Here is a 25249-nt window from a genome sequence, read left to right on the forward strand (position 1 = left end):
ACTTCTCAACATTATTTTTAATTGTACCTACAATTACAGGTGAAACTACAAGAAATAGTGGAATCATTGATTGATTATGCACATATGTACATACCTGTGACTGCTAGGGACCTTAGGGCATATTTTGCCATTTATGCAAATTAGACTTAGATTATACTTAATAAAGACATTTAACACTATTGACCAGGTAATGTTCTAGAGCCTCTATGATTATTAATTATTTTAATTTGCATATCACACAGAAAGATGATTCAATTAGACCAACGTCATTAGGCAGGTAAATATGGTGATTTGGTAAAGGCTGCTTCAAATTCTGGTACTGATCCTCTAGAGGCTGTGCTTTCTACTGATCTACAATACTACCTCTGCATCTACAGTTTATAATTCCAGTCAAACCATTTCTAAACAAGATATACTACTTTTTAAAATGAATCACTTTCTTGGGGTACCTGGCTGGCTCAGTCAGTTAAGATTCAAACTCTTGATTTTGGCTCAGGTCATGATCTCATGTTTTGTGAGGTTGAGTCCTGTATTGGACTCTGCACTCACTGTGTGTAGCCTGCTTGGGATTCTCTCTCTTTCTCTGTCTCTTTCCCTGCCCCTTCCCCATGGACGCACTTTCTCTTAAAATATATAAACATTTTTAAATAACAAAATAATAAAGTAAATCACTTCTTATAAGATGGTCCTTGACAATCTCCTTCATCATAATCTTGTGTCCTCCTTTTTTACATAATAATCTAGTCCCTTAAATTACCTTGATGACAGATTCAAACTTCCTGCAGAGTAGGAAATCTTCTGTGAAACTACCAAAAACTATATTTGTGAGTTCTCCTCTTAAATACTGGTTTCATGATTAAATGTTCTGTTCTAGTTTACTTGATCTAAGAAATGCTTGAATTAGGATTAGATCAAGGAGGACTTGGGCAAAAGTGAAAATTCCATATGTGGGAGAGAAAATTTAAACACAGACTACACTCAGTTCTGAAAATGTTTTTCTGTCCTCAGGCTATCAAGGTCTCTTCTTCCCATTTTTTATGAGAATCTTCTTCGTTTTCTATGAAGTTTCCCATGACCAAGTGAAAATGTTGACTTTTCTAAATCTAAAATGATCATAGATCTTCTGTTGAAGTTATATCTGCACAGCACCTCAAGATGGTGAATTATTAAATACTTTAAGAAATGTACAAGATACATTTTCATCAAATTGATTGGCCTTTAGTTGATAGAACATTAAGTGTACTTGTATTCTTATTTGTGATTAGTGATTACCATTTGTAATAGCAGATACAGTGTATAAATCATTGTTTATTAAATAATTCATGAGTGGTAGTTAATGAAAACTTTATATATTGAGAAATTAATAATACTAAAGAGATCACAACAAGGAAAGAATTCAGCATGAACATATTCAGAGGAGACCTGGGAGTAAGAAAAGTAGACCAGATGTGCAATAACACATCAAATGGAACAGTGTTCTTACCATTGTGTTCTGAGCAATGATGTTTGGCCATGGAGAAAAACAATAAGACTGTCACCACAGATTTTATTCTTTTGGGACTCTGGCCTGAGTTCAGCCACCTTGTGATCCTTATCTTCCTCATTCTTCTGGTCTATCTTATGGCTGTGATAGGCAATGCTGTTCTCATTCTCCTCATCTGGCTGGATTCTCGACTCCACTGTCCTATGTACTTCCTGCTCAGTCAGCTTTCCCTTATTGATGTGGCTCTGATCTCAACTACTGTCCCCAAAATGGCCACAAATTTCTTCTCAGGGAAAAGAACCATATCACAGATTGGTTGTGGATCCCAGATCTTATTCAGCTTAACCTTGGGAATTTCTGAGTGCCTTCTGCTTACCCTCATGTCCTATGACCGCTACATTGCCATCTGCAATCCACTGCGTTATTCAGTCATGATGAGCCATACCATTTGTAAACAGATGGTCATTGGGTCCTGGATTGGAGGGGCAATAACTTCACTGGTTCATACAGCCTATGTCATGCACTTACCCATCTGTCATCCTCGAGAGATCCCACACTTCTTGTGTGAGGTCATGGCACTCCTGAAGCTCACTTGTGAGGACATTTCAGCCTATGTAAATTCAGTGGTGGTCTCAAGCTTTCTGGTGGTCCTCATCCCTCTGAGTCTTATCCTGGCTTCCTATATCCGTATATTCCTTGCTGTTGTCCACATGAATTCCCCTGAAGGCAAGAACAAGGCCTTGGCCACATGCTTCTCCCATCTCTGTGTGGTCAGCCTCTACTTTGGTCCTGCTGTATTAGTCTACATGAGGCCAGGATCCTTTAAGACCCCCAAAATAAACCAGTCCCTCTTTATGTTTAATGCCATTCTTACCCCTATGCTTAACCCTCTCATCTATAGCCTGAGAAACAAGGATGTAATAGCAGCTATGAAGAGTATAGTCATTAGTAGATGCTTCCTGAAAAAGGTGAAAAACCACCGAGCTTGCTACACCTAATTATAACCATATGTTAGCATATTTCTCTGAATTGTCTTTAAGATCCTTTAGGACTTGACAAATTCAGCATGGGAATCATGGATATATGAGAGGTCATTTGTTCCAACACCCTTATTGTGTGAAAATAAAAACAAAACTTAAAATAACTTATTGATGTCCTCACAACACCACCCAAAGATTCAGTTCTTCCAACAGAAAATCCTGAAACTACACTGCTTTTCTAAATAACACAGAGCATCATTCTTTCTCATATATGCCCAAGTAATGAAAGTACTCATTTCATTAAACATACCTCTGAATAAGAAGGTGTGTGATGTTCCTAGGAACAGTGACAGAATTCACAAATTCAGGGTTGGATGAGGAAGCATAATTTCTAACAGCAGTGCTCAACTGTTATGGAATTAAAATAATTTAATCTTCCTTGAATTACCAAAGCAGATATCAGATTGGCAAAAGCTTATACACCTGCAACCCAGTAGCCAGCATTTTGTTTCATGAGGAACAAAATATAAACATGCCTCCTTTATCTTGGTCTCAACAAATTTTCAGTTTTCCATTGTATTTTGACTTTGTATCCATTTTACAATGCAAACAGCACAAAACAAGAGGGCAGAACCTGACAATTTGAGAAATTGGAATAAAATGATATTACTTACTTTGTACCATTTATGAGAGGGGTAGAATTAATGTATGTAAATTGGTTAGAACAGTGGAGGCAACAAGAAAGTCTTTTGCTTTTAAAGTTTTTAATGTTTATTTATTTTTTGAGAGACATAGCATGAGCAGAGGATGGTCAGGGAGAGAGGGAATCATGGAATATGATGCAGGCTCCAGGCTCTGAGCTATCAGCACAGAGCCTGATGTGGGGCTCAAACTTACAAACTGCAAGATCATGACCTGAGCTGAAGTTGGAGGATTAACCAGCTGAGCCATCCAGGGGCCCAAAGTTTTATGTTACACACATCCATGCATCTGAAAGCAGGAAGACTCATTTAACACTCAGTACGAAAGCCACTGAACTAAGCTTTTTCTAAGAGCTTTCTCCTATGCATGGTAATTAAGGTTTTATTTTATAGGTGACAAAGATGTGCCATATTTATTTCAAGTTGGATGCGAAGTAGCTGAGTGTTAAAAGCAGCCTTTGGTCAAAGATGAGAACAAAGAACAAAACAAAACAAGACAAATCTTTCTTCTAGTATATAAAATCAATTTAAAATTTTATTCAAGAAAAATATGTGACTTTGCTACTTTAATGATAAAAAAAAATAAAACCCAAATTTTTTTAAAGTTGCAATTATTGGGGCACCTGGGTGCTATAACTCTTGGTTGGTTGAGTGTCCAACTGTTGATTTCAGCTCAGGTCATCATCCTGGGGTTGTGGAATTTAGCACTGCATTGGGCCTCCATGCTGAGTGTGGAAACTGCTTAAGATTTTCTCTCTCTCTCTCTTTCTCTTTTTCTCTCCCTCTCTCTCCTTCTTCCCCTCTCCCCACCCCTAGTCCCTATGCTCTTTAAATACATACATACCTACATTAAATAAATAAATAAATAAATAAATAAATAAATAAATGTTGTAATTATTAAAAATAATTAAAAAAATTAAACACTATCAGCCTCTGGCTCCCTCCTATAATCCCTGTATGTAAAAGTTGTGATATTAAATATATGCACACTTTTAGTGAGGTCAGTGAAAAACAGGGCAGTTGTGGTTTTCTTTAGTCAGTGTAGTACATAGCAGCCATTTTCCTCACTTTCTAATGGGTATCACCTGAACCAAAGTTTTGTTACTCTAGTTTATAATACAGATATATTTTCATAAATTATAGATTTTCATAAATTTGTGGAGTATTTTTTTGGGGGGCAGTTAATTGTTTTGGTTTTAAGAATTTCCTATGCTTAAGGAGAATGCTTTCTTTGTATTTTAAGAAGCACAGTTAACTTTGTTGCCCTCACTTGTTATTCCTAATATTTTTGCACATGACAGCAAACAGGCACAGTCAGCTAAGTCTTCTAGTATATTCTAGAGTGACGTGGAATTACATCCTACTTCATTGGCAACTACTAGAGTGGCAGGAGTTCCTGAGGGTAGGAGCTCTAAGGCCAAAATAATTATAACCACCTATAAAGAAAGACAGAAAACTGGAATAAATAGTCCATCAGAAGCACAAATGTTAAGATTTCCCAAAGATATAATATAGGCAAAATACCAGCATTATGAATTAATAACAAAAATTAAAATGAATCAAGTGAACATATTATGACAAAGATACTAGTTTATATGAAAACACAATATAGTAAAATTAGCAGTAGTATAAATGCAGGTAAAAACTAAATTTTTGACCTGAAGGAATTCTGCCCCAAGTTCCTAGAAAGAACAAAGGAGTAGGAAAAAACAATGAACAGATACAGAAGCAAAATAGATAAAGTGTCTAGCCAGATATGAGAATTCTGGAAAGAAAAAAAAAATGGAAAACATGATATATGTTATATCCACAAATTCTAGCAAACTAAATTCAATAGCACATTAAGAAGATTACACATCGTGGGGCGCCTGGATGGCTCAGACGGTTAAGTGTCCGACTTCAGCTCAGGTCATGATCTCACAGTCTGTGAGTTTGAGCCCTGTGTTGGGCTCTGTGCTGACATCTCAGAGCCTGGAGCCTGCTTCAGATTCTCCCTCTTTTTCTGCCCCTCCCCCACTCATGCTCTGTATCTCTCTCTGTCAAAAATAAATAAAAACATTTAAAAGAAAGATTACACATCGTGATCAAGTGAGAGTTATTCCTGAACATAAGGATGGTTCAACATATAAATATCAATCAATGTGAAACACCACAGAATAAAGAGGGAGGGATTACATGAATACCTACCTCAGTGAATATACCAGAAAAAAAAAAATTGACAGAATTTTACACTTTCATGATAAAACTGCTCAATAAACTAGGAATAGAAGGAAATGACCTCAATGTAATAAAGGCCTTATATAAAAATCCAAGCATGAAACATCATACTCAATGGTGAAAGACTAAGTTTTTTCTCTAAGATTATGAACAAGACAGTGATGCTCACTCTCAACTATTCACCTTCAACATAGTATTGGAAATTTTAGACAGAGCTATTAGTCAAGAAAAATAAACAAACTACTTCCAAACTGGAAAAAAAAAAAAAAAAACATGTAAAATTATCTCTGTAGATGACATGAGCTTATATGTAAACAAGCAAACCTATATACTTTTAAAGTTTTATTTAAATTCCAGTTAACATACAATGTAATATTAGTTTCAGGTGTCTAATAAAGTGATTCAACACTTCCATACAAGACCTGGTGTTCATCACAAATGCTGTCCTTAATGCCTATCACATACTTAATCCATCTCACATCCATTACCCCATAGTTAATTATAGAGAACAAACTGATAATTTGTTAGAACTGGTAGCTCTAAGAGCCTAAACCCTAAAGATTTTTTTTTAAGTTTTACAAAAAAATAATCTAAATTCATCAGATTTTCATTATACAAAATCAGTTCACTAGCAATAAGAGACATAGAAAGGACATTAAGAAAGCAATTATATTTACAATGGCCACAAAAAATGTAAAATACTTAAGAATAAACCTATCCAAGCAAGTGAAAACTACAAATTTATTGAAAATTAGAAACCATTACTCAAAGAAATTAAAGACACACATAAACGAAAACAACAATACCCTGTGTAGACCTAATGTTGTTAAGATATCAAGACCACCCAGAATGACCTATAGATTCAATGCAGTCCCGATCAATACTATCCAAAGTGATCTACAGATTCAATGCAATCTTTCTCAGAATCTCAAAAGCATTTTTAAGACATTTAAAGATGTATCTTAGAATTCACATAGAATTATAAGGGACATTGAATAGTCAAATCAATCTTTGAAAAGAACAAATTTAAATGACTCAAGATATATTACAAAGTCACAGACATAAATAAAAAAAAAGTACTATTGAAATAACAGACACATAGGCAAGACTTAAGACTTAATTGAAAGACTTAACTGAAAGGCCAAAAATGTTAGAAATCCTAGAAGAAAACACAGGGAAGTCTTCGTGACATTGCATTTGACAACAACATGAGACTGTAATACCAAAAGTATAAGCAACATAAGGAAAATAGATAAATGGGGCTATATAAACTTACACCTTTTTGTGCCTCCAAAGACACAATGGACTGAGTGAGAAGACAACCTACATAATGGGAGAAAGTATTTGCAAATCATATATCTGATAAAGTGTTAAAATCCAAATATATAAGTAACTTATAACAATGTAAAATAACCCAATTAAAATGAATACAAAAATTGAATAGGCCATTATCCAAATATGATACACCAATGACTAATGGGACTATGAAAAGATGCTCAGCTTACCATTGGAGAAATGAAAATCAAAGCCAGAGTGATTCATCACTTCACAATATTTTAAATTTTACTATTAAAAACAAAAACTTGAAAATAACAAGTGTTGGTGAGGATGTGGAGCAATTTGAAATTTTGTGCACTCTGGTGCAATTGTAAAAAGGTGCAACTGCTGAGGAAAATAGTGATTCCTCTCTCTCTCTCTCTCTCTCTCTCTCTCTCTATATATATATATATATATGCTAGATGATCCAACAGTCCCACTTCTGGTTGTGTATTCAAAAGAACTGAAGAATGATGTCACCAAGATGACTTCTTAATTTCCCTTCCCCCATGAACACACTGAATATACATCTATGCATTGATCAGTTTCCTTTGAGAGGTGTCCAATAACTCGTTGATTGACTCTTATACATCAGGGGAAAATATCCAAATCAAAACAGGTATTAAAGGTTGAGACACAATTATCCCATTAACCTCACCCAAGGAACATTGCCTTATAATCAGGAGGGAACTTTCAACATGAAGATTCTTTCTTGCGGTGCTGGGTGGCTCAGTCGGTTGAGCTTGACTTTGGCTCAGGTCATGATCTCATGGCCCATGACTTTGAACCCTGTGTCGGGCTCTGTTTTGACAGCCTGCAGCCTGCAGCCTGCTTCAGATTCTGTGTCTCCCTCTTTCTCTGCCCCTCCCCCACTCACGCTTTCCCCCTCTCTCTCTGTCAAAAATAAATAAACATTAAAAAAATAAAAAAAATCTTCCTAAGGAGAGATTGGTCTGGAGCACACATTTAGCGCTCCAATTTTTGAAACTCCCACGTAGGGATGGAAATAGCTTAGCTCTAATATTCATGTGACTTGCAATCTCAAGTCTCACCAAACACTAGCAAACAAATAAACAGTTGTTAAATGAGCATGAAAGTACTCCCCCTGGATATAACTACAGGTAAGTGGAGAGGGAGCTGGCAAAAATGCCCATTTCACAGTTTATCTCTAGAAAGTCTTTGTATGCTTTCCCAGGTACTGTCTGAAGGTAGAGCTTCTAGAACAGCTAAGGGCTCATAGTTATCCTCCTGGGAGTTCTCCCCCCGACACACACACACACACACACACACACAAAAACAAAACAAAACAAAACAAAAACAAAACCAAACAACAAAAAAACACTGGACAATTCCCCTGAATTTCCTCTCTTGGTCACCTCAGCCATAAAACCTATTCTCTAGCTTCTATCTGGAAGGAGCTCATCTGGACATCTAGCATCCCAAATGTTGTTGCTGCCAAACAAGGAAAAACCCTCAAATCATGTAGGTCTGGGAGCTGACATGACTTAGATTTCACAAGTCCTCCAGGACTACATAAAACAAACGCAGTTTTATTTGAGGGAACAACCATTCCTGGAGGCTATTCTTTCTGGCTTAGCTCAGATTTGGTAGGCAAACAACAACAACAACAACATAACAACAACAACAAAAAGAAAACAAACAAACAAACAACAACAACAACAAAACTCCCAATTTCTCCCTGGGGGTGGGGGGGTCTATACAATGTATCTAATGTTCTCACCTCCCAGGGCTTTCTGAATGTCAGAATTGCAAATCAACTGTGTTGGGGAGCTGAAGAGCCAGGTAATTAGTAGTCCCCTGGGAGCCTAAATAGACATATTGTTATTTTCCATGTGTCTGGGACAACCAAACAGTAGTTTGGTATAAGTCTTGGTAAAACCTCCTCCACTGGGAGCCACTAATAACAAATATGACCGGTTTAAAAATCACAAAGTTTAGTCCAAAGACCCCACTAGAAAGGAGAGTTACAGACCAATCTCCCTGATGAATCTGGATTCAAAAATTTTAAGCAAGATACTAGAAAACTGGATCCAACAATATATTAAAATAATTATTCAGCATCACTAAGTGGGATTTATTCCTAGGATACAGTGGTCGTTCAGTATCCAAAATCAATCAACATGATATATCACATTAATGAATGAAAGTATAAGAACCTTATGATCTTTTCGATAGATGAAAAAAAGCATACGACAAAATACAGCATTTATTCTTGATAAAAACCCTCAAGAAAGTAGGTATAGAAGGATCATACCTCAAGATAGTAAAAGCCACATATGAAAGACCTACAGTTAATATCATCCTCAGTGGGGAAAAATGGAGAGCTTTCCCTGTAAGGTCAGGAACACGACGGGGATGTCCACTCTCACCACTCTTGTTCAACACAGTCCTGGAAGTCCTAGCCTCAGCAATCAGACGACAAATGTAAATAGGAGGCACCCAAATCACCAAGGATGAAGTCAGACATTCATTCTTTGCAGATGACAGGATACTCTAGGTGAAAAACCTGAAAAACTCCACCAAAACAAAGGTAGAACTTATACATGAATTCAACAAAGTCAACATAAAGAAATCAGTTGCATTTCTCTATACTCATAATGAAACAGTAGAAAGAGAAATAAAGGAATCAGTCCCATTTAAAATTGCACCAAAAACCATAAGATACCTAGGAATAAACCTAACCAAAGAGGGGAAAAATCTATACACTGAAAATTATAGAAAGCTATGAAAGAAATTGTTTTGTTTTGTTTTTTCTCCACTCAAATAGTCACCCATAAAATTTCTAGCAGGGCTAGTTTGGTGGTCACAAATTCCTTTAGTGTTGTAGACTGTGAGTCTGGGGTTCTCTCTTGTCCAGCAAGAGAGGAGACACAGAATTAAAATGGAAGAAAGGCTAATGTCCAGGAGGAGACAAGAGCCTTGATCCGTTCTTATTAACACCAGAAGGTTTACAAGCATAATGAATGTGCACAAAGAGATAATGAAATGTGAACATTAGTTCATGTGTGTGAGAGAAGGGAGTTTCGAAGGTATGCGGTGTTAGGGGTTTGGATCAATACAAAACAAAATCCTGTCACTGTGCAGATGGTTATTTACAGCAGGCGCAAGGCACCGTGTCTGTTTATCTTAGCTTGCCTAGGGGATAAGACAAATAGAGAATGATATCTCAGGGTCAACAAGGCACCTTTCTTTTGATAATTAGCTCCACTCCTGGCAACTTCACCCTACTGTGGTCTATAGCCCTGTTTACCTATGTACCTATTCTGGTCCATCCCTCCTGTGAAAGCAGCTTTCTGCTATTGTGCTATGTTGGGGCGCTTCCACCCTGATGATCTAATCTTGGATGCTTTCATCCTGTGCATTACTATTCCTCTATGCCTTTTTTCTTAAATTGGGATACTGTTGCCATGTTTACCTAATCTTAGATGTTTTTGTCCTGTGGCCTCCTATTCCTCTATGCCTTCATTCTATATTCAGGGTGCTTCCACTTTCTTTACCTAATCTTGGATGCTTTCATCCTAAGCCTTGTTAACTCATTGGTGCAAGCTCAGGAAATTCCTAAGCTTATTCCCCACAACTTTAGTTTTTTTTGGGGAAACTCTTTATTTCTCCTTCTATTACGAATGGCAGCAGTACTGAGTAAAGTACTCTTGGTTGCATATTTTTCTCAATTAGCACTATGAGTATATCATGCCACTTCCTTCTGACCTACCAAGTTTCTGTGGACAGAGAAACTGATAACTTATTTGTCTTCCCTTGTAGGTTCATGACTTTGTTTTCCCCTTGCTGCTTTCATGATTCTTTCCTTGTCTGTGTATTTTGTGATTTTGACTATGATATCCTGTGATGATTGTTTGTTTCTGTTGAATTTATGAGAGTTTTCTTGGATTCTTGGATTTCAATGTCTGTGTCTTTCCCATATTAGAGAAGTTTTCAGCTACAATTTGTTTGAATAAACCTTCTGCCCATTTTCCTCTCTCTTCATCTTCTGGGACCCTATGATACAAATGTTATTCCTCTTAATAAGTTGCGGAGTTCTTTAAATCTTGTATCATGATCTCTTGCCTTTGTTTACCTCTTTTATTTAGCTTTATTGTTTTCCATAATCTTTTCCCTCTATATCACTGATTCCTTGTTCTGCTTCCATCTTGCTTGTCATGGCATCCATTCGAGCTTGCATCTTGGTTATAACATTTTTAATTTGCCCTGACTAGATTTTAGCTCTTTTACCTCTGTATTTTCAGGAAGGGATTTAAGATGGCAGAGTAATGGGCACCCTGAGCTTGTCTCATCTCTAAAACACAGCTAGATCAGTATGAAACCATTTTGAACTCTTAAGAAGTTGATCTGAGGATTAATGTAACAATGTGCATAATTTGAGATAAAGACCTTGCCCAGTGCCTGGTGCATACAGGTGAATTGGGGGAGAGAAAAACCACAGTAGACAGAGGGTAGAGAGCCATTTTCAAGGAGATAGGACAGAGACAGAAAGAGGAAAGGTGAGAGAGTGCACTCATCAGGGTCATGCAAGAAAAGCACTCCCCCTAAAGGAGCTGGAGAGAAAAAGAGAGAGAAAGACTGAAGACTCTCTCAGGAGACTGGACAAGAAATCTGTTCCTCAAAACCATTGATGAGGAAAAAGGAGAGGGTTTCAATACTGCTAGGTTTCTGTAAAAAGTGGAGCACAGAGTCTGAAATTTTGAGCTCAGTCTCTGGAGGCACTCCGGCGAGGAAGCAGGGTGAATCCCCAGGAGAAGGAAGCAAAGACTGATAGGCCCATGTGCCACAGAAGTGGTTCCCCTGTTTGGAATGCATTTGGAAGAGGCGATATGGTTACTCTGTGGGCAAAAGTCCTGGTGAACCTCGGAGAGCTGTTACATTTATGGATATTGGAAAAAAGATGCCAGCTGAGTGCAGCAAATCTAGGTACATTCTGTGTGTTGTTATCTATCATCAACTCTGAGCCTTTTATATTGGACAAACATGTGAACATCTGGGACAAATCAGTACCCAGTCATTGATCAGCAAAACCTTCTTCCCAGAAGATCAGCGTGGGTCCAAGCTGTGGGGAGTCTCTTAAATGTGGGATTTTTAGACACAGCTGCACCTGAGACAAAACTCTGGGAAGAGGTGCTACCTGGCGGACAGACAGCTTGGACAAACAAACAAGGGAAAGGTGGGAGCAGATGGACGCCTGAATCAAAGAGTGATTGATCAGTGTCTATGGGGATGCAAAATTCTTGTACAGGGGACTAGAGAGGAGGGGAAATCAATTTTGCCTGTAATGCACCAATACTGATTGATCCCAGTGAGCTAAGCAGCACCACCATGTGGAGAAGAGAGTGGTTATACTAAGCTCCACCCACCTGAGCTTTCCAGGAACATTCCCCAAAAGACCAGCACAAATACCTACCAACATCTTTGGGTGGAATGATTTACAGACCATAGGGTGTTGAAAAGTTTCAGTTCTAAGGGAAAATTGATCTAGTTTCCTTGGGCTTTCATTTTATTTGCTTGTTGATTTTTTCTTCATTTTCTTTGCTTCTGTTTTTGATTATGTTGTTTTCTTTTTCTTTCTTTTGATTTTCTTCCATGGATTCAGAAAGAGCAAAAATTTTTTAGTTGTACTATTTTTCTTTTACTCTATTTTATTATTTTAATTATTTTTTCATATTTTAAAACTTTTTAAAACTTTTATATTCTTTATTTTATCTTTTCTATAAAGATTCTCTTTTTAATATTTATTTTTGAGAGAGAGAGAGAGTAGAGAGAGAGAATCCAAAGCAAGCACCAGACTCTGAGCTGTTAGCACAGAGCCTGATGTGGGGCTCAAAGTCACAACCCCAAGATCATGACCTGAGCCGAAGTTAAGAATTTGACTGAGCCACACAGGTACCCAAGATTCATTCAATAAGCAGAATAAAACACACCTTCTTATTTATTTATTTATTTATTTATTTATTTAAATATGAAATTTATTGTCAAATTGGTTTCCATACAACACCCAGTGCTCATCCCAACAGGTCCCCTCCTCAATGCCCATCACTCACTTTTCCCTCCCTCCTACCCCCCCCATCAACCTCAATTTATTCTCAGTTTTAAAAAGTCTCTTATGTTTTGCTGCCTCCCTCTGTAACTTTTTTCCCCATCCCATCCCCCACGGTCTTCTGTTAAGTTTCTCAAGATCCACATAAGAGTGAAGACATATGGTATCTGTCTTTCTCTCTGTGATGTATTTCACTTAGCATAGCACTTTCTAGTTCCATCCACATTGCTACAAAAGGCCATATTTAATTCTTTCTCATTGCCAAGTAGTATTCCATTGTGTATACAAACCACAATTTCTTTATCAGTCCATCAGTTGATGGACATTTAGGCTCTTTCCATAATTTGGCTGTTATTGAAAGTGCTGCTATAAACATTAAGGTACAAGTGCTCCTATGCATCAGCACTCCTGTATCCCTTGGGTAGATTCCTAGCAGTGCTATTGCTGGGTCATAGGCTAGATCTATTTTTAATTTTTTTGAGGAACCTCCACACTGTTTTCCAGAGCGGCTGCACCAGTTTGCATTCCCACCAACAGTGAAAGAGGGTTCCCGTTTCTCCACATCCTTGCCAGCATCTATAGTCTCCTCATTTGTTCATTTTAGCCACTCTGACTGGCGTGAGGTGATATCTCAGTGTGGTTTTGATTTGTATTTCCCTGATGAGGAGTGACACTGCTCATCTTTTCATGTGCCTGTGGCCATCTGGATGTCTTCTTTAGAGAAGTGTCTATTCGTGACTACTGCCCATTTCTTCACTGGATTATTTGTTTTTGGGTGTGGAGTTTGGTGATTTCTTTATAGGTTTTGGAAACAGGCCCTAGGTCTGATATATCGGTTGCAAATATCTTTTCCCATTCTTTTGGTTGCTTTTAGTTTTGTTGATTGTTTCCTTTGCAGTGCAGAAGCTTTTTATTTTGGTGAGTCCCGATAGTTCATTTTTGCTTTTAATTCCCTTGCTTTTGGAGATGTGTTGAGTAAGACATTGCTGCTGCTGAGGTTTGAGACGATTTTTTTCCTGCTTCCCCCTCTAGGGTTTTGATGTTTTCCTGTCTCACATTCAGATCCTTTATAAATTTTGAGTTTACTTTTGTGAATGGTGTAGGAAAGTGGTCTAGTTTCATTCTTCTGCATGTTGGTGTCCAGTTCTCACAGCACCATTTGTTAAAGAGATTGTCTTTTTTCCATTGGATATCTTTCTTACTTTGTCAAAGATTAGTTGTCCATACTTTTGTGCCAATACCATGCTGTCTTGATAACTACAGCTTTGTAGTAGAGGCTAAAGTCTGCAATTGTGATGCCTCCCACTTTGGTCTTCTTCAATATTACTTTGGCTATTCGGGGTCTTTTATGGTTCCATACAAATTTTAGGATTGCTTCTTCTACCTTTGGCTGGTGTAATTTTGTTTTGGATTGTATTGAATGTGTAGATAGCTTTGGGTATTGACATTTTAACAATATTTATTCTTCCAATCAATGAGCACTGAAAGTTTTTCATTTTCTTTGTATCCTCTTCAATTTCATTCATAAGCTTTCTATAGTTTTCAGCATAAAGATCTTTTACATCTTTGGTTAGGTTTATTCCTAGGTATTTTATGATTCTTGGTGCCATTGTGAATGGCATCAGTTTCTTTATTTGTCTTTCTGTTGCTTCATTATTAGTGTATATGAATGCAACTGATTTCTGTACATTGATTTTGTATCCTGTGACTCTGCGGAATTCATGTATCAGTTCTAGAACACTTTGGTGGAGTCTATCTGGTTTTCCATGTGTAGTGTCATGTGATCTGCAAAAAGTGAAAGCTTGACTTCATCTTTGCTAATTTTGATGCCTTTTATTTCCTTTTGTTGTCTGATTGCTGATGCTAGCACTTCCAACACTATGGTAAACAACAGCAGTGAGAATGGACATTCCTGTAGTGTACCTGATCTCAGGGGGGAAGCTCTCAGTTTTTCCCCATTGAGGATGATATTAGCTGTGGGCTTTTCATAAATGGCTTTTATGATGTTTAAGTATGTTCCTTCTATCTCGACTTTCTCGAAGGTTTTTATTAAGAAAGGATGCTGAATTTTGTGAAATGTTTTTTCTGCATTCATAGACAGGATCCTATGGCTCTTATCTTTTCTTTTATTAATGTGATGTATCACATTGATTGATTTTTGAATGTTGAACCATCCCTGCAGCCCAGGAATGAATCCCACATGATCATAATGAATAATTCCTTTTTTATGTTGTTTAATTTGATTTGTTAGTATCTTGTAGAGAATTTTTGCATTTATATTCATCAGCGATATTGACCTGTTGTTCTCTTTTTTTTTTTTTGCTGGATCTCTGGTTTAGGAATCAAGGTAACAGTGGCTTCATAGAATGAGTCCGGGAGTTTTCCTTCCCTTTCTATTTTTTGGAACAGCTTGAGAAGGATAGGTATATCTCTGCTTTAAATGTCTGGTAGAATTCCCCAGGGAAGCCTTCTGGTCCTGGACTCTTATTTGTTGGGAGATTTGGGATAATTGATTCAATTCCTTCACTGGTTATTGGCCTCTTTAAGTTTTCTATTTCTTCCTGTTCGATTTTTGGAAGGGTGTGGGTGCTTAGGAATTTGTCCATTTCTTCCAGGTTGTCCAGTTTGTTGGCATATAATTTTTCATAGAAATCCCTAATAATTGCTTGTATTCTGAGGGATTGGTTGTAATATTCCCATGTTCATTCATGATTTTATCTATTTGGGTCATCTCCCTTTTCTTTTTGAGAAGCCTGGCTAGAGGTTTATCAATTTTGTTTATGTATTCAAAAAACCAACTCTTGCTTTCATTGATTTGCTCTAAAAATTTTTAGATTCTATATTGTTTACTTCTGCTCTGATATTTATTATTTCTCTTCTTTTTTTGGGTTTGCAGTGTCTTTGCTGTTCTGCTTCTTTCCTCTAGGTGTGCTGTTATATTTTGTACTTGGGATTTTTCTTGTTTCTTGAGCTAGGCCTGGATTGCAATGTATTTTCCTTTCGGGACTGCCTTCACTGCATCCCAAAGCATTTGGATTGTTGTATTTTCATTTTCATTTGTTTCCCTATATTTTTTAAATTTCTTCTCTAATTGCCTAGTTGATCCATTCATTCTTTACTAGGGTATTCTTTAACCTCCACGCTTTGGGAGGTTTTCCAGACTTTTCCCTGTGGTTGATTTCAAGTTTCATAGCATTGTGATCTGGAAGTGTGCATGGTATTATATAAGTTCTTTTATACTTATTAAGGGCTGTTCTGTGACCCAGTGTGTGATCTATCATGGAGAAGGTTCCATGTGCACTCAGGAAGAAAGTATATTCTGTTGCTTTGGGATGCAGAGTTCTAAATATATCTGTCAAATCCATCTGACCCAATGTATCATTCTTGCCCGTGTTTCTTTATTGATCCTGTGTCTAGATAATCTATCTATTATTGTAAGTGGAGTATTAAAGTCCCTTGCAATTACCACATTCTTGTCAATAAGGTTGCTTATGTTTGTGATTAATTATTTTATATGTGTGGGGGCTCCTGTATTTGGCGCATAGACATTTATAATTGTTAGCTCTTCCTGATGGACAGTCCCTGTAATTATTCTATAATGCCTTCTTTCATATCTTGTTAAAGTCTTTAACTTAAAGTCTAGTTTGCCTGATATAAATATGGCTACTCCATCTTTCTTTTGACTTCCAGTAGCATGATAGATAGTTCTCCATCCCCTCAGTTTCAATCTGAAGGTGTTCTAAGGTTTGAAATGAGTCTCTTTTAGATAGCAAATAGATGGGTCTTATCTTTTTATCCATTCTGATACCCTATGTCTTTTGGTTGGAGCATTAAATCTATTTACATTCAGTGTTATTATTGAAAGATTTAGGTTTGGAGTCATTGTGTTGTCTGTAGATTTCATGCTTGTAGTGATGTCTCTGGTACTTTGTGGTCCTTGCCACTTTTCACTCACAGAATCCCCCTATGATCTCTTGTAGGGCTGGTTTAGTGGTGATGAATTCCTTCAGTTTTTGTGCTTTGGGAGAACCTTTATCTCTCCTTCTATTCTGAATGACAGACTTGCTGGATAAAGGATTCTCAGCTGCATATTTTTTTCTGTTTATCACATTGAAGATTTCCTGCCATTCCTTTCTGGCCTGCCAAGTTTCAGTAGATAGGTCTGCTACTACTCTTATGTGTCTACCTTTGTAAGTTAGAGCCTGCTTATCCCTAGATGCTTTCAGAATTTTCTCTTTGTTCTTGTATTTTGCCAGTTTTACTATGGTATGTTTTGCAGAAGATTGATTCAATTACATCTGAAGGGAGATTTCTGTGCCTCTTGGATTTCAACATCTGTTTTCTTCCCCAGATCAGGGAAGTTCTCAGCTATGATTTGTTCAAGTACACCTTCAGCCCCTTTTTCTCTCTTTCTCTCTTTTTTTTGGAATTCCTATGATAAAGATATTGTTCCGTTTGATTGCATCCCAGTTCACTAATTCTCCCCTCATACTACTTGATTTTTTATCTCTCTTTTTCTCAGCTTCCTCTTTTTCCATAATTTTATCTTCTAATTCACCTGTTCTCTCCTCTGCCTCTTCAATCCATGCTATGTCCACCTTCATTTTATTTTATACCTCATTTATAGCATTTTTTTAGCTCCTCATGACTATTTCTTAGTCCCTTGATCTCTGTAGCAATGGATTCTCTGCTGTCCTGTATGCTTTTCTCAAGCCCATCGATTAATTTTATGACTATTACTCTAAATTATTTTTCCATTATATTGCTTAAATTGGTTCTGATCAATTCGTTAGCTGTCCCTAATTCCTGGAATTTCTTTTGAGGAGAATTCTTCTGTTTATCATTTTGGGTAGTCCCTAGAGTAGCTCCAAACTGCAGGGCACTTCTGTGCTGTCTGGAGTAACTTGTGTTGGTGGGCGGGGCCACAGTGAGACCTGATGTCTGTCCCCAACCCACCACTGGGGCCACAGTCATATCAGTGTATACCTTATCTTCCTCTCTCCCAGAGGCAGGACTCTCTGTGGAGTGGTGTGGCTCCTGTCTGGGCTACTTGCTCACTGCCAGGCTTGAAAACACACCTTACTTTATTTGTTTTTTGTTTTGTTAGAGCTTCCTTTATTTTTTTTGTTTTGTTTTCAATTTTTAATTTTTATTATATTTCATCATTGTTTCTTCTTCCAAAATGACAAAATTGAGGAATTCACCCCAAAAGGAAGAACTAGAAGAAATCATGATCAAGGACTTAATCACATAGATATAATTAAAATGTCTGAACTAGAATTTAAAACCACAATTATAAGAATAATAGCTCAGGTTGAAAAAAAGCTTAGAAAACAATAGGAATCCCTTTCTGCAGAGAATTCTTTAGATTATCATAAAAGGAGAATTAAACGTGAAGTAAAGAGAGTAAATATAGAAGGGGTAAGGTCACAGATGGAAAAAATATATATACATATAGTGCCATTTCTAGGTTCTGGTTACTAATTCCTATCCTATGATTTCAACATCTTTATGAATTAAGGATATTATGTTTTCAGTTCCCCAATAAAGTGGTTCATGCTATGCTGTCAATTACTATATTTTATAGACCTGCTTCATATACATGTGTTTGAAGGCCTCCATTATCTTTCAGTTGAAACTAGTAAGGAGACAGCATAGAGAAAGGAAATGAAACATTGGGCACAGACTTCATTCTCCTGGGCTTCTTCCCTGGAATGAGACATACTGACCTCCTTGTCTCTGTTGTCCTCCTCATCTACACTTTTGCTATCACAGGAAACACTGTTTTGATCATCCTCATCTTGTCAGATCCCCACTTCCACACCTCCATGTATTTACTGATTTGACAACTCACTCATTGACCCGGTTTTCATTTTTAGCATACTTCCAAAAATATTGGTCATCTTTTTCTTAGGTAAAAGAAAAGTATCACTGATCAACTCTGGGACCCAGGTCCTCTTCACCTTGACTCTTGGGATTACTAAGTGCCTACTCTTGAGTCTCATGGATTATGATTCGATGTGGCCACCAGCAATCCATTCAGATACCCAATTATACCTGTCTACAGGTCTTCCAGAATATGGTCTTTGGGACCTGGGTTGGAGGGACTCTGGCATCCTTGGTCTGTGCAGTTTATGCCATGAACTTTCCTCTCTTTAGCCCCTGAGAACTCCACCTGTTCTTCTGTGAGGTATTGTTGAGAGGTCTTTGACATCTTGAAACTGTTTTGTGAGGACATCTCAGCCTATGAGAAAGCGATAGTAGTGATCCATATTGTTGTGGTTCTTCTTCCCAAAAGCTTTACCCTGACCTCCATCATCCCCATCTTCCTGCACATCTTGCAAATAAACCCCTGTAAATGCAGGATCAAGGCCCTGACTACTTGCTCCTTCCATCTGATGGTGCTTATCATTTACTTTGGTCCATGCATGCTGATATAAATGAGGCCTTGATCTTCCCACACCTTCATCCTGAACCAGGTTCTCTTTATGTTTGACACCATCCTCACTCCTATGTTTAACCTCCTCATCTACAGTCTAAAAAAGTGGGAGGTTGTGGGCACAATGGTGAAGGTGTTTGAAAAGTGCCCCATCAAAACAGGTTTCCATGCTTCAATGAGTGGACAGAAAACTTCATGGTTCAAATAATCCTAAGAGGCCACAGGGTCTGAGGAGACAATGGGATTCTGTGTCCCCGTTTCCTCTCTTCAAATCTTGGAGTCCTCTTATCCTTGTCTCATGTTAATATCAATTTTAAGTAACAAAACAAAACGAATTATCTAAGCAAAGAAGAAAACAAACTCTTCTAAGAGGTGTAAATCACAACTAGTTTTCTGTGTGAATATGAGCTTTCACCTAATTCCCTCATCTTTCTTCATGTCAGTTTGAATGGAAGAGCTCTCTTCCTTATTTTAGATGTAGTGAAAACTATAAGAAAATTATAGTGCCCTTGTGAAGAAAATGCAGAGGTTTATTTGCTATCACTGTCCCATTAGATTTCATTTGTAACAAGTTTCCAAATTCCCATTAATTCTTGGGTTTTGAGCCAATGAATAAAGAAAAAGTAAGCATTTATAAATAGTCATCAGTTTTGACAATCTGGTAACACAGTAAACAGGGTCCATTAATCCCTCAAGTATCATGAATACCTTTATTCCCTTCTTCTTTTCTTTCTGTAATTGCTAGTAATAATTGTGTAACCATGTAACAGCTCTGGTCTCTTGGTTCATGATGATTGTGGATAAATCAGTGTGTTTTTTTCTGTGTAAACATACCCATTTCCCTGGTCAGAGGTTCCTCACTCATCAGTGGCCTCCCACAACCTATGGGGTATGCGATAGCAAGGCCTTGTATGACATCTGTCAGTCTACCACCAATTCCACCATCAACTGGAGCTGCAGATATGCTCAGCAGCTTTTAGCATCTCCAGATGTCATTTTCTCTCCAATCTCTCCACCTTGACATAAGCATTACTTATGTTTAGACAGTAATATTCCACCTCACCCCACTCTCCTCACTCTCTGCCTGAGCTCCTTTCCTTCAGATCTCAATTCAATACATGTCACTTAATGTAACCTCCCCAGCTCCCTACCAGGTTGATTTGGTAAAAGTAGATCTCCTTCCAGGACTCATGTCTCCTTCTGTATATCCTATATCTTGCAAAATACTCACAATTTATAATTGATGATTGGATTCATTACTGAACTTGATTGTCAGAGCCAGTCTTTGTTGCTCTTTCCAGATTCCCCTCTTACCCTTTGTCATGTTAACTTTTCTTCTCTTAATAGCTTCTTATATAGGGGAGCCTGGGTGGCTCAGTTGGTTAAGCGTCCAACCTGGGTACACTCAGGTCATGATCTCACAGTTTGTGAATTCTAGCCCCACGTCAGGCTCTATGGTGACAGCTCGGAGCCTGGACCCTGTTCTAGATACTGTCTCCCTTTCTCACTACCCCTCCCATGCTCACACTCTGTCTCTCTCAAAAATAAATAAACATTAACTTTTTTTAATTTAAAAAACTTCTTATATAAATTATCAATAATAGGAATCTAAATTCTTTTTTACTCATTGAAAAACTAAAAAAAATAAAATAAAAATTTGTGCTTCCTATAAGTTATTTTAAAAGCAAAATCTCAATATATTGGGTTTTTTGCATATTTTAAGGCAAAGCAGTTGAAATGTTTTGCACTAACAAAAATAATTATAAAAGTGCTTTCTTTCATTGTTCTCACACACAAAAAAATGGATCTTTCTCCTGCAGGGTCAAAGATCTCTTTTCCAAATAGCAATAACATTAAAAACCCAAAATAAAAATTATTGTTTAATTTAGAATTTCTAGAAATAAAGTAACACCTTGTTAGCTGCTAATGCTGAACATGCTCAACATTTTAAAAATAGTGTTCCACAAAACCCAAGAGTCTAGAAAGTATTAGCAGTTGGATAAACAAGCTCAATCTCAAAGTACAGAAGATACGATTTTAAAAAGAATGAAGAAGGTTGTTTTTTTTTTTGTTTTGGTTTTTTTTTTTTTGTTTTTTAAGAAAGGATGTTGCATTTTGTCAAATGCCACATTGTGTATCATGTTGATTTATTTACAGATATTGACTCACCCTCTGGTGCAAGAATAAATTTCACATAATCTTGGTCAATAATTATTTTAGTGTATTGTTGGATTTGAGTTACAAGGATCTTGTTAAGAATTTTTTGCATTGTGGTTCATCAGGAAAATTTGTCTGTAATTCTTTTTAGTGGGGTTATTGTCTGGTTTTGGAATCAAGGTACTGATAGCTCAACAGTATCATTTTGGAAGTTTTCCTTCCATTTCTATTTTTTGGAACAATTTCAAAAGAATAGTGGGCATAGAAGGAACATGGCTCAACTTCATAAAGACCATATATGAAAGATCCACAGCTAAAATCATCCTCAATGGGGAAAAATAAGAGCTTTCCCTGTAAGGTCAGGAACACGACTGGGATGTCCACTCTCACCACTGTTGTTCAACATAGTACTGGAAGCCCTAGCCTCAGAAATCAGACAACAAAAAGAAATAAAGGGCATGTTAATTGGCAGTGAAGATCTCAAACTTTCACTCTTCTCAGATGACATGACAGTCTATATGGAAAACTCAAAAGACTCCACCAAAAAGTTGCTACAACTTGTACATGAATATAGAAAATTCCTTGGATATCAAAATTTTAAAAAAGTACATAAATTGGTTGCATTTCTATACACCAATAATGAAGCAGCAGAATGGGAAATCAAGGAACCAATCCCACTTACAATTGCATCAAAACCCATAAAATACCTAGGAATAAACCTAAACAAAGAGGTAAAAGATCTGTACACTGAAAACTATAGAAACCTTGTGAAAGAAATTGAAGAAGACAGAAAGAAGTGGAAAAAGCATCCCATGCTCTTGGATCAGAAGAACAAATATTGTTAAAATGTCACTACTACCCAAAGCAATCTACACATGGTAATACATATATATCTATCAATAATTACTTTAGATGTAAATGGCCTAAATGCTCCAAACAATAGACAAGGATAGCAGAAGAGATATAAAAACAAGTCCCATATATATGTTGTCTACACAAGACCAAAAGACACATACTGAATGAAGATAAAGCGATGTAAAAATATTCGCCATGCAAATAGAAGTAAAAAAAAAAAAAGATGAGATAGCAATTCTTATATTAGTATGAAAAGAAGAAGTTTAAACAAAAACTGTAACAAGAGACAAAGAAGGACATTACATAATGATAAAAGGATCAATCCAACAAGAGGATATAGCAATGTAAATATCTAGTCACCCAACACTGGAGCAGCTAAAAATATAAAGCAAGCATAAATGAACATAAATAGAGAAATTGATGGTAATGCAATAACAGTACAGAGAATTAGCACTCCACTTACATCAATGGGTAGACAGAGAATCAATAAAGAAAAAAATATCTTAATGACACATTGCACCATATGAACATAACAGATATACACTGAATATTCCATCCAAAAACAGCAGAATACACATTCTTTCAACTGCACATGGACCTTCTCCAGAATAGATTACACATTTGGGGGGGCGGGGGGAAGCAAGCATCAATATATTTAAATAGATTGAAATCATACAATGTATGTATTCTGATCACAATAGTAGGAAACCAGAAATAAATCACAAGGAAAAAAGTGGAAAATACACAAACACATGGAGACTAAACAATATGATACTAATGACAAATGAATCAATAAAGCAATCAGTGAATAAATAATAGATAAGAAAGTTAAAACATAACGTTCCAAAGTCTGTGGGACACAGACAAAGCAGTTCTAAGAGGAAAGTATACAGCAGAGAAGGCCTGTGTCAAGAAACAAGAAAAAGCTCAAATAAACAATTAAGTCTTACACCTAAAGAAACAGGAAAAAGAACAAATATAGCCAAGCATGCATAAAATAAAGGAAATATTAAGAATTGGAAATAAATTACATAGACACTAAAAAGCACAATAGAGAATTTGAAGAAAACAAAAGATGGTTATTTGAAAACACAAACAAAATTGACAAATCCTTAACCAGACTCATCAAGAAAAAAATACAAAACATCCGAATAAGTAAAATCCAAAAGAAGAGAGGGAAAGTACCAATTGACACCACAGAACTAAAAGGATTATAAGAGAATACAATGAAAAATTATATGCTAAAAAATGGATAACCTAGAAGAAATCAATAAATTGAAAGAAGTTTACAACCTTCCAAAAATAAAACAGGAAGAAATACAAAATCTAAACAACCTGATTACAAGTCATAAAATTGAATCCGCTATCAAAAAACCATGAAGTGTGAGGAAAAGAAAGATGGTGGCAAAGTAGCAGGACCCTAGGCTCATCACATCCACAAACAAAACTAGATAATTATCAAATTATCCTAAATATCCTAGACACACAAAGCAAACTCAATGATTAAAGTGAGATAAGAGGTCACATCAAAGCATGTAGGAAACACAGAGACATGGTTTAGGGGAGAAAAGGATCATAGATATAGAGTAAGGGATGGAGTCATGGTCACAGAGACAGGTGAGAGGGAGAGAACACAGAACACACAAGGAGAATATTTCCCTATAGGCTTGGACCATAAGAGGGGTTGAATTATTTGAGTTCTTAATACCAGTCTGGTTTAAAGCCTGGAGTTTTAAAAGTCAGCACACTTGGCTGGGATAGAGCCAGAAGGCATTGTACTACTTCTGGAGAGAAGGCAGGAAAATAACCTGGGCTGGAAGGCATGGACACAACAATCTGAAGAGGCTTGAGGGACAAAGTGGGGAGATTATTTACTCTTGGAGTGTGTCCCTAAAGGTAGCATTCAAGGACACCTCTCTAGGAACAAAGGATTTGGCTGGATTCATTTCTCTCCCCTGACTCAAAGCATAAACACATGGAAACACTTGTTAAAGCAGCACCTAACTTGCTTACACCAAGTCCTACACCCTTGTGCTGTGGTGAGAATGCTCTTCTCAGTCAAACTTGCCCCAGTGCAGCGGGCACCTCTTCAAGAGAACCAGAACAAACCTCTGCCCACACCACATCTCTGAGCCAGAGAGTTCTTCAGGCCTTAGTGCTCATAGTAGTGTCAGGTCTTATTTCACCAGCAGATGAGAGCACACCTAGTTAAAACCTGTCACATTCTGACCAAGGATCAAACACTGCCCACAGCAGGCAAGGAGAGCCTCTGCAGATAATTAGCATGTAGGTCAGTGCAGTCAAAGCACAACAGCAGAGGGTATGGATCACACATCACAGAAACTCCCTGAAACACCAGTGCCTACACACTACATACCTCTTCTTCACAGAGCCATTACTTTCAGTGCAGGAAATATAACTGGATTTTCTAATACAAAGAAGGCAGAGAGTTAGACAAAATAACAAGACAGAGGAATTAATCCCAAATGGAAAAACAAGAGAAGGCCACAGCCAGAGATCTAATTGAAACATATATAAATAATATATCTGATGGAGTTTAAAAAACAATCATAAGCATACTCACTGGGCTTCAGTAAAGAATAGAATGCTCAGGGAGATCCATACCACAAAAATAAAAGTTAAAAAAGAATCAATCTTTTTTCAGTTCTTCAACTGAAAAATCCAATAAATGAGACTAGAAACAGGTTTGAAGCAATGAACAGCAGACTAGAAGAACCAGGGAAATGAATTAATGACATAAAGGCCAAAACGATGGAAAATAATAAGTTGGACAAAAGAGAGAAAGAAGAATTATGCAAAATGCGAATAGATTTAGAGAACTCAGTGACTCCATATAATATAATAATATCTGTATTATAGGATTCCCAGAAGAGAGAGAAAGGGGTGCAAAAAATTTATTTGAGAAAATAATAGCTGAAAACTTCCCTAATCTGGGGAAGGAAACAGACATTCATATCCAGGAGGCACAGAGAACTCCCATCAAAATCAACAAAAGCAGGGCAACACAATGAC

General features: G+C 37.0%; 1 protein-coding gene across 1 annotated transcript; it reads left to right on the forward strand.

The window, feature by feature from the left end:
• Positions 1 to 1512: 1512 nt before the first annotated feature.
• LOC132680512 (olfactory receptor 2AJ1-like) lies at positions 1513 to 2481 on the forward strand. The gene has a single exon (XM_060634186.3). It carries the CDS (start codon positions 1513 to 1515, stop codon positions 2479 to 2481), a length of 969 nt encoding a protein of 322 aa, XP_060490169.2.
• The last annotated feature ends 22768 nt before the right edge of the window (positions 2482 to 25249 follow it).

This window comes from Panthera onca, chromosome A1 (genome assembly GCF_046562875.1).
Source record: "Panthera onca isolate mPanOnc1 chromosome A1, mPanOnc1 haplotype 2, whole genome shotgun sequence".
NCBI classification, from domain to species: domain Eukaryota; kingdom Metazoa; phylum Chordata; class Mammalia; order Carnivora; family Felidae; genus Panthera; species Panthera onca.

Excerpts from the sequence above, each read along its gene's own strand:
- LOC132680512 (XM_060634186.3), top strand. The coding sequence starts at position 1,513 with ATGGAGAAAAACAATAAGACTGTCACCACAGATTTTATTCTTTTGGGA.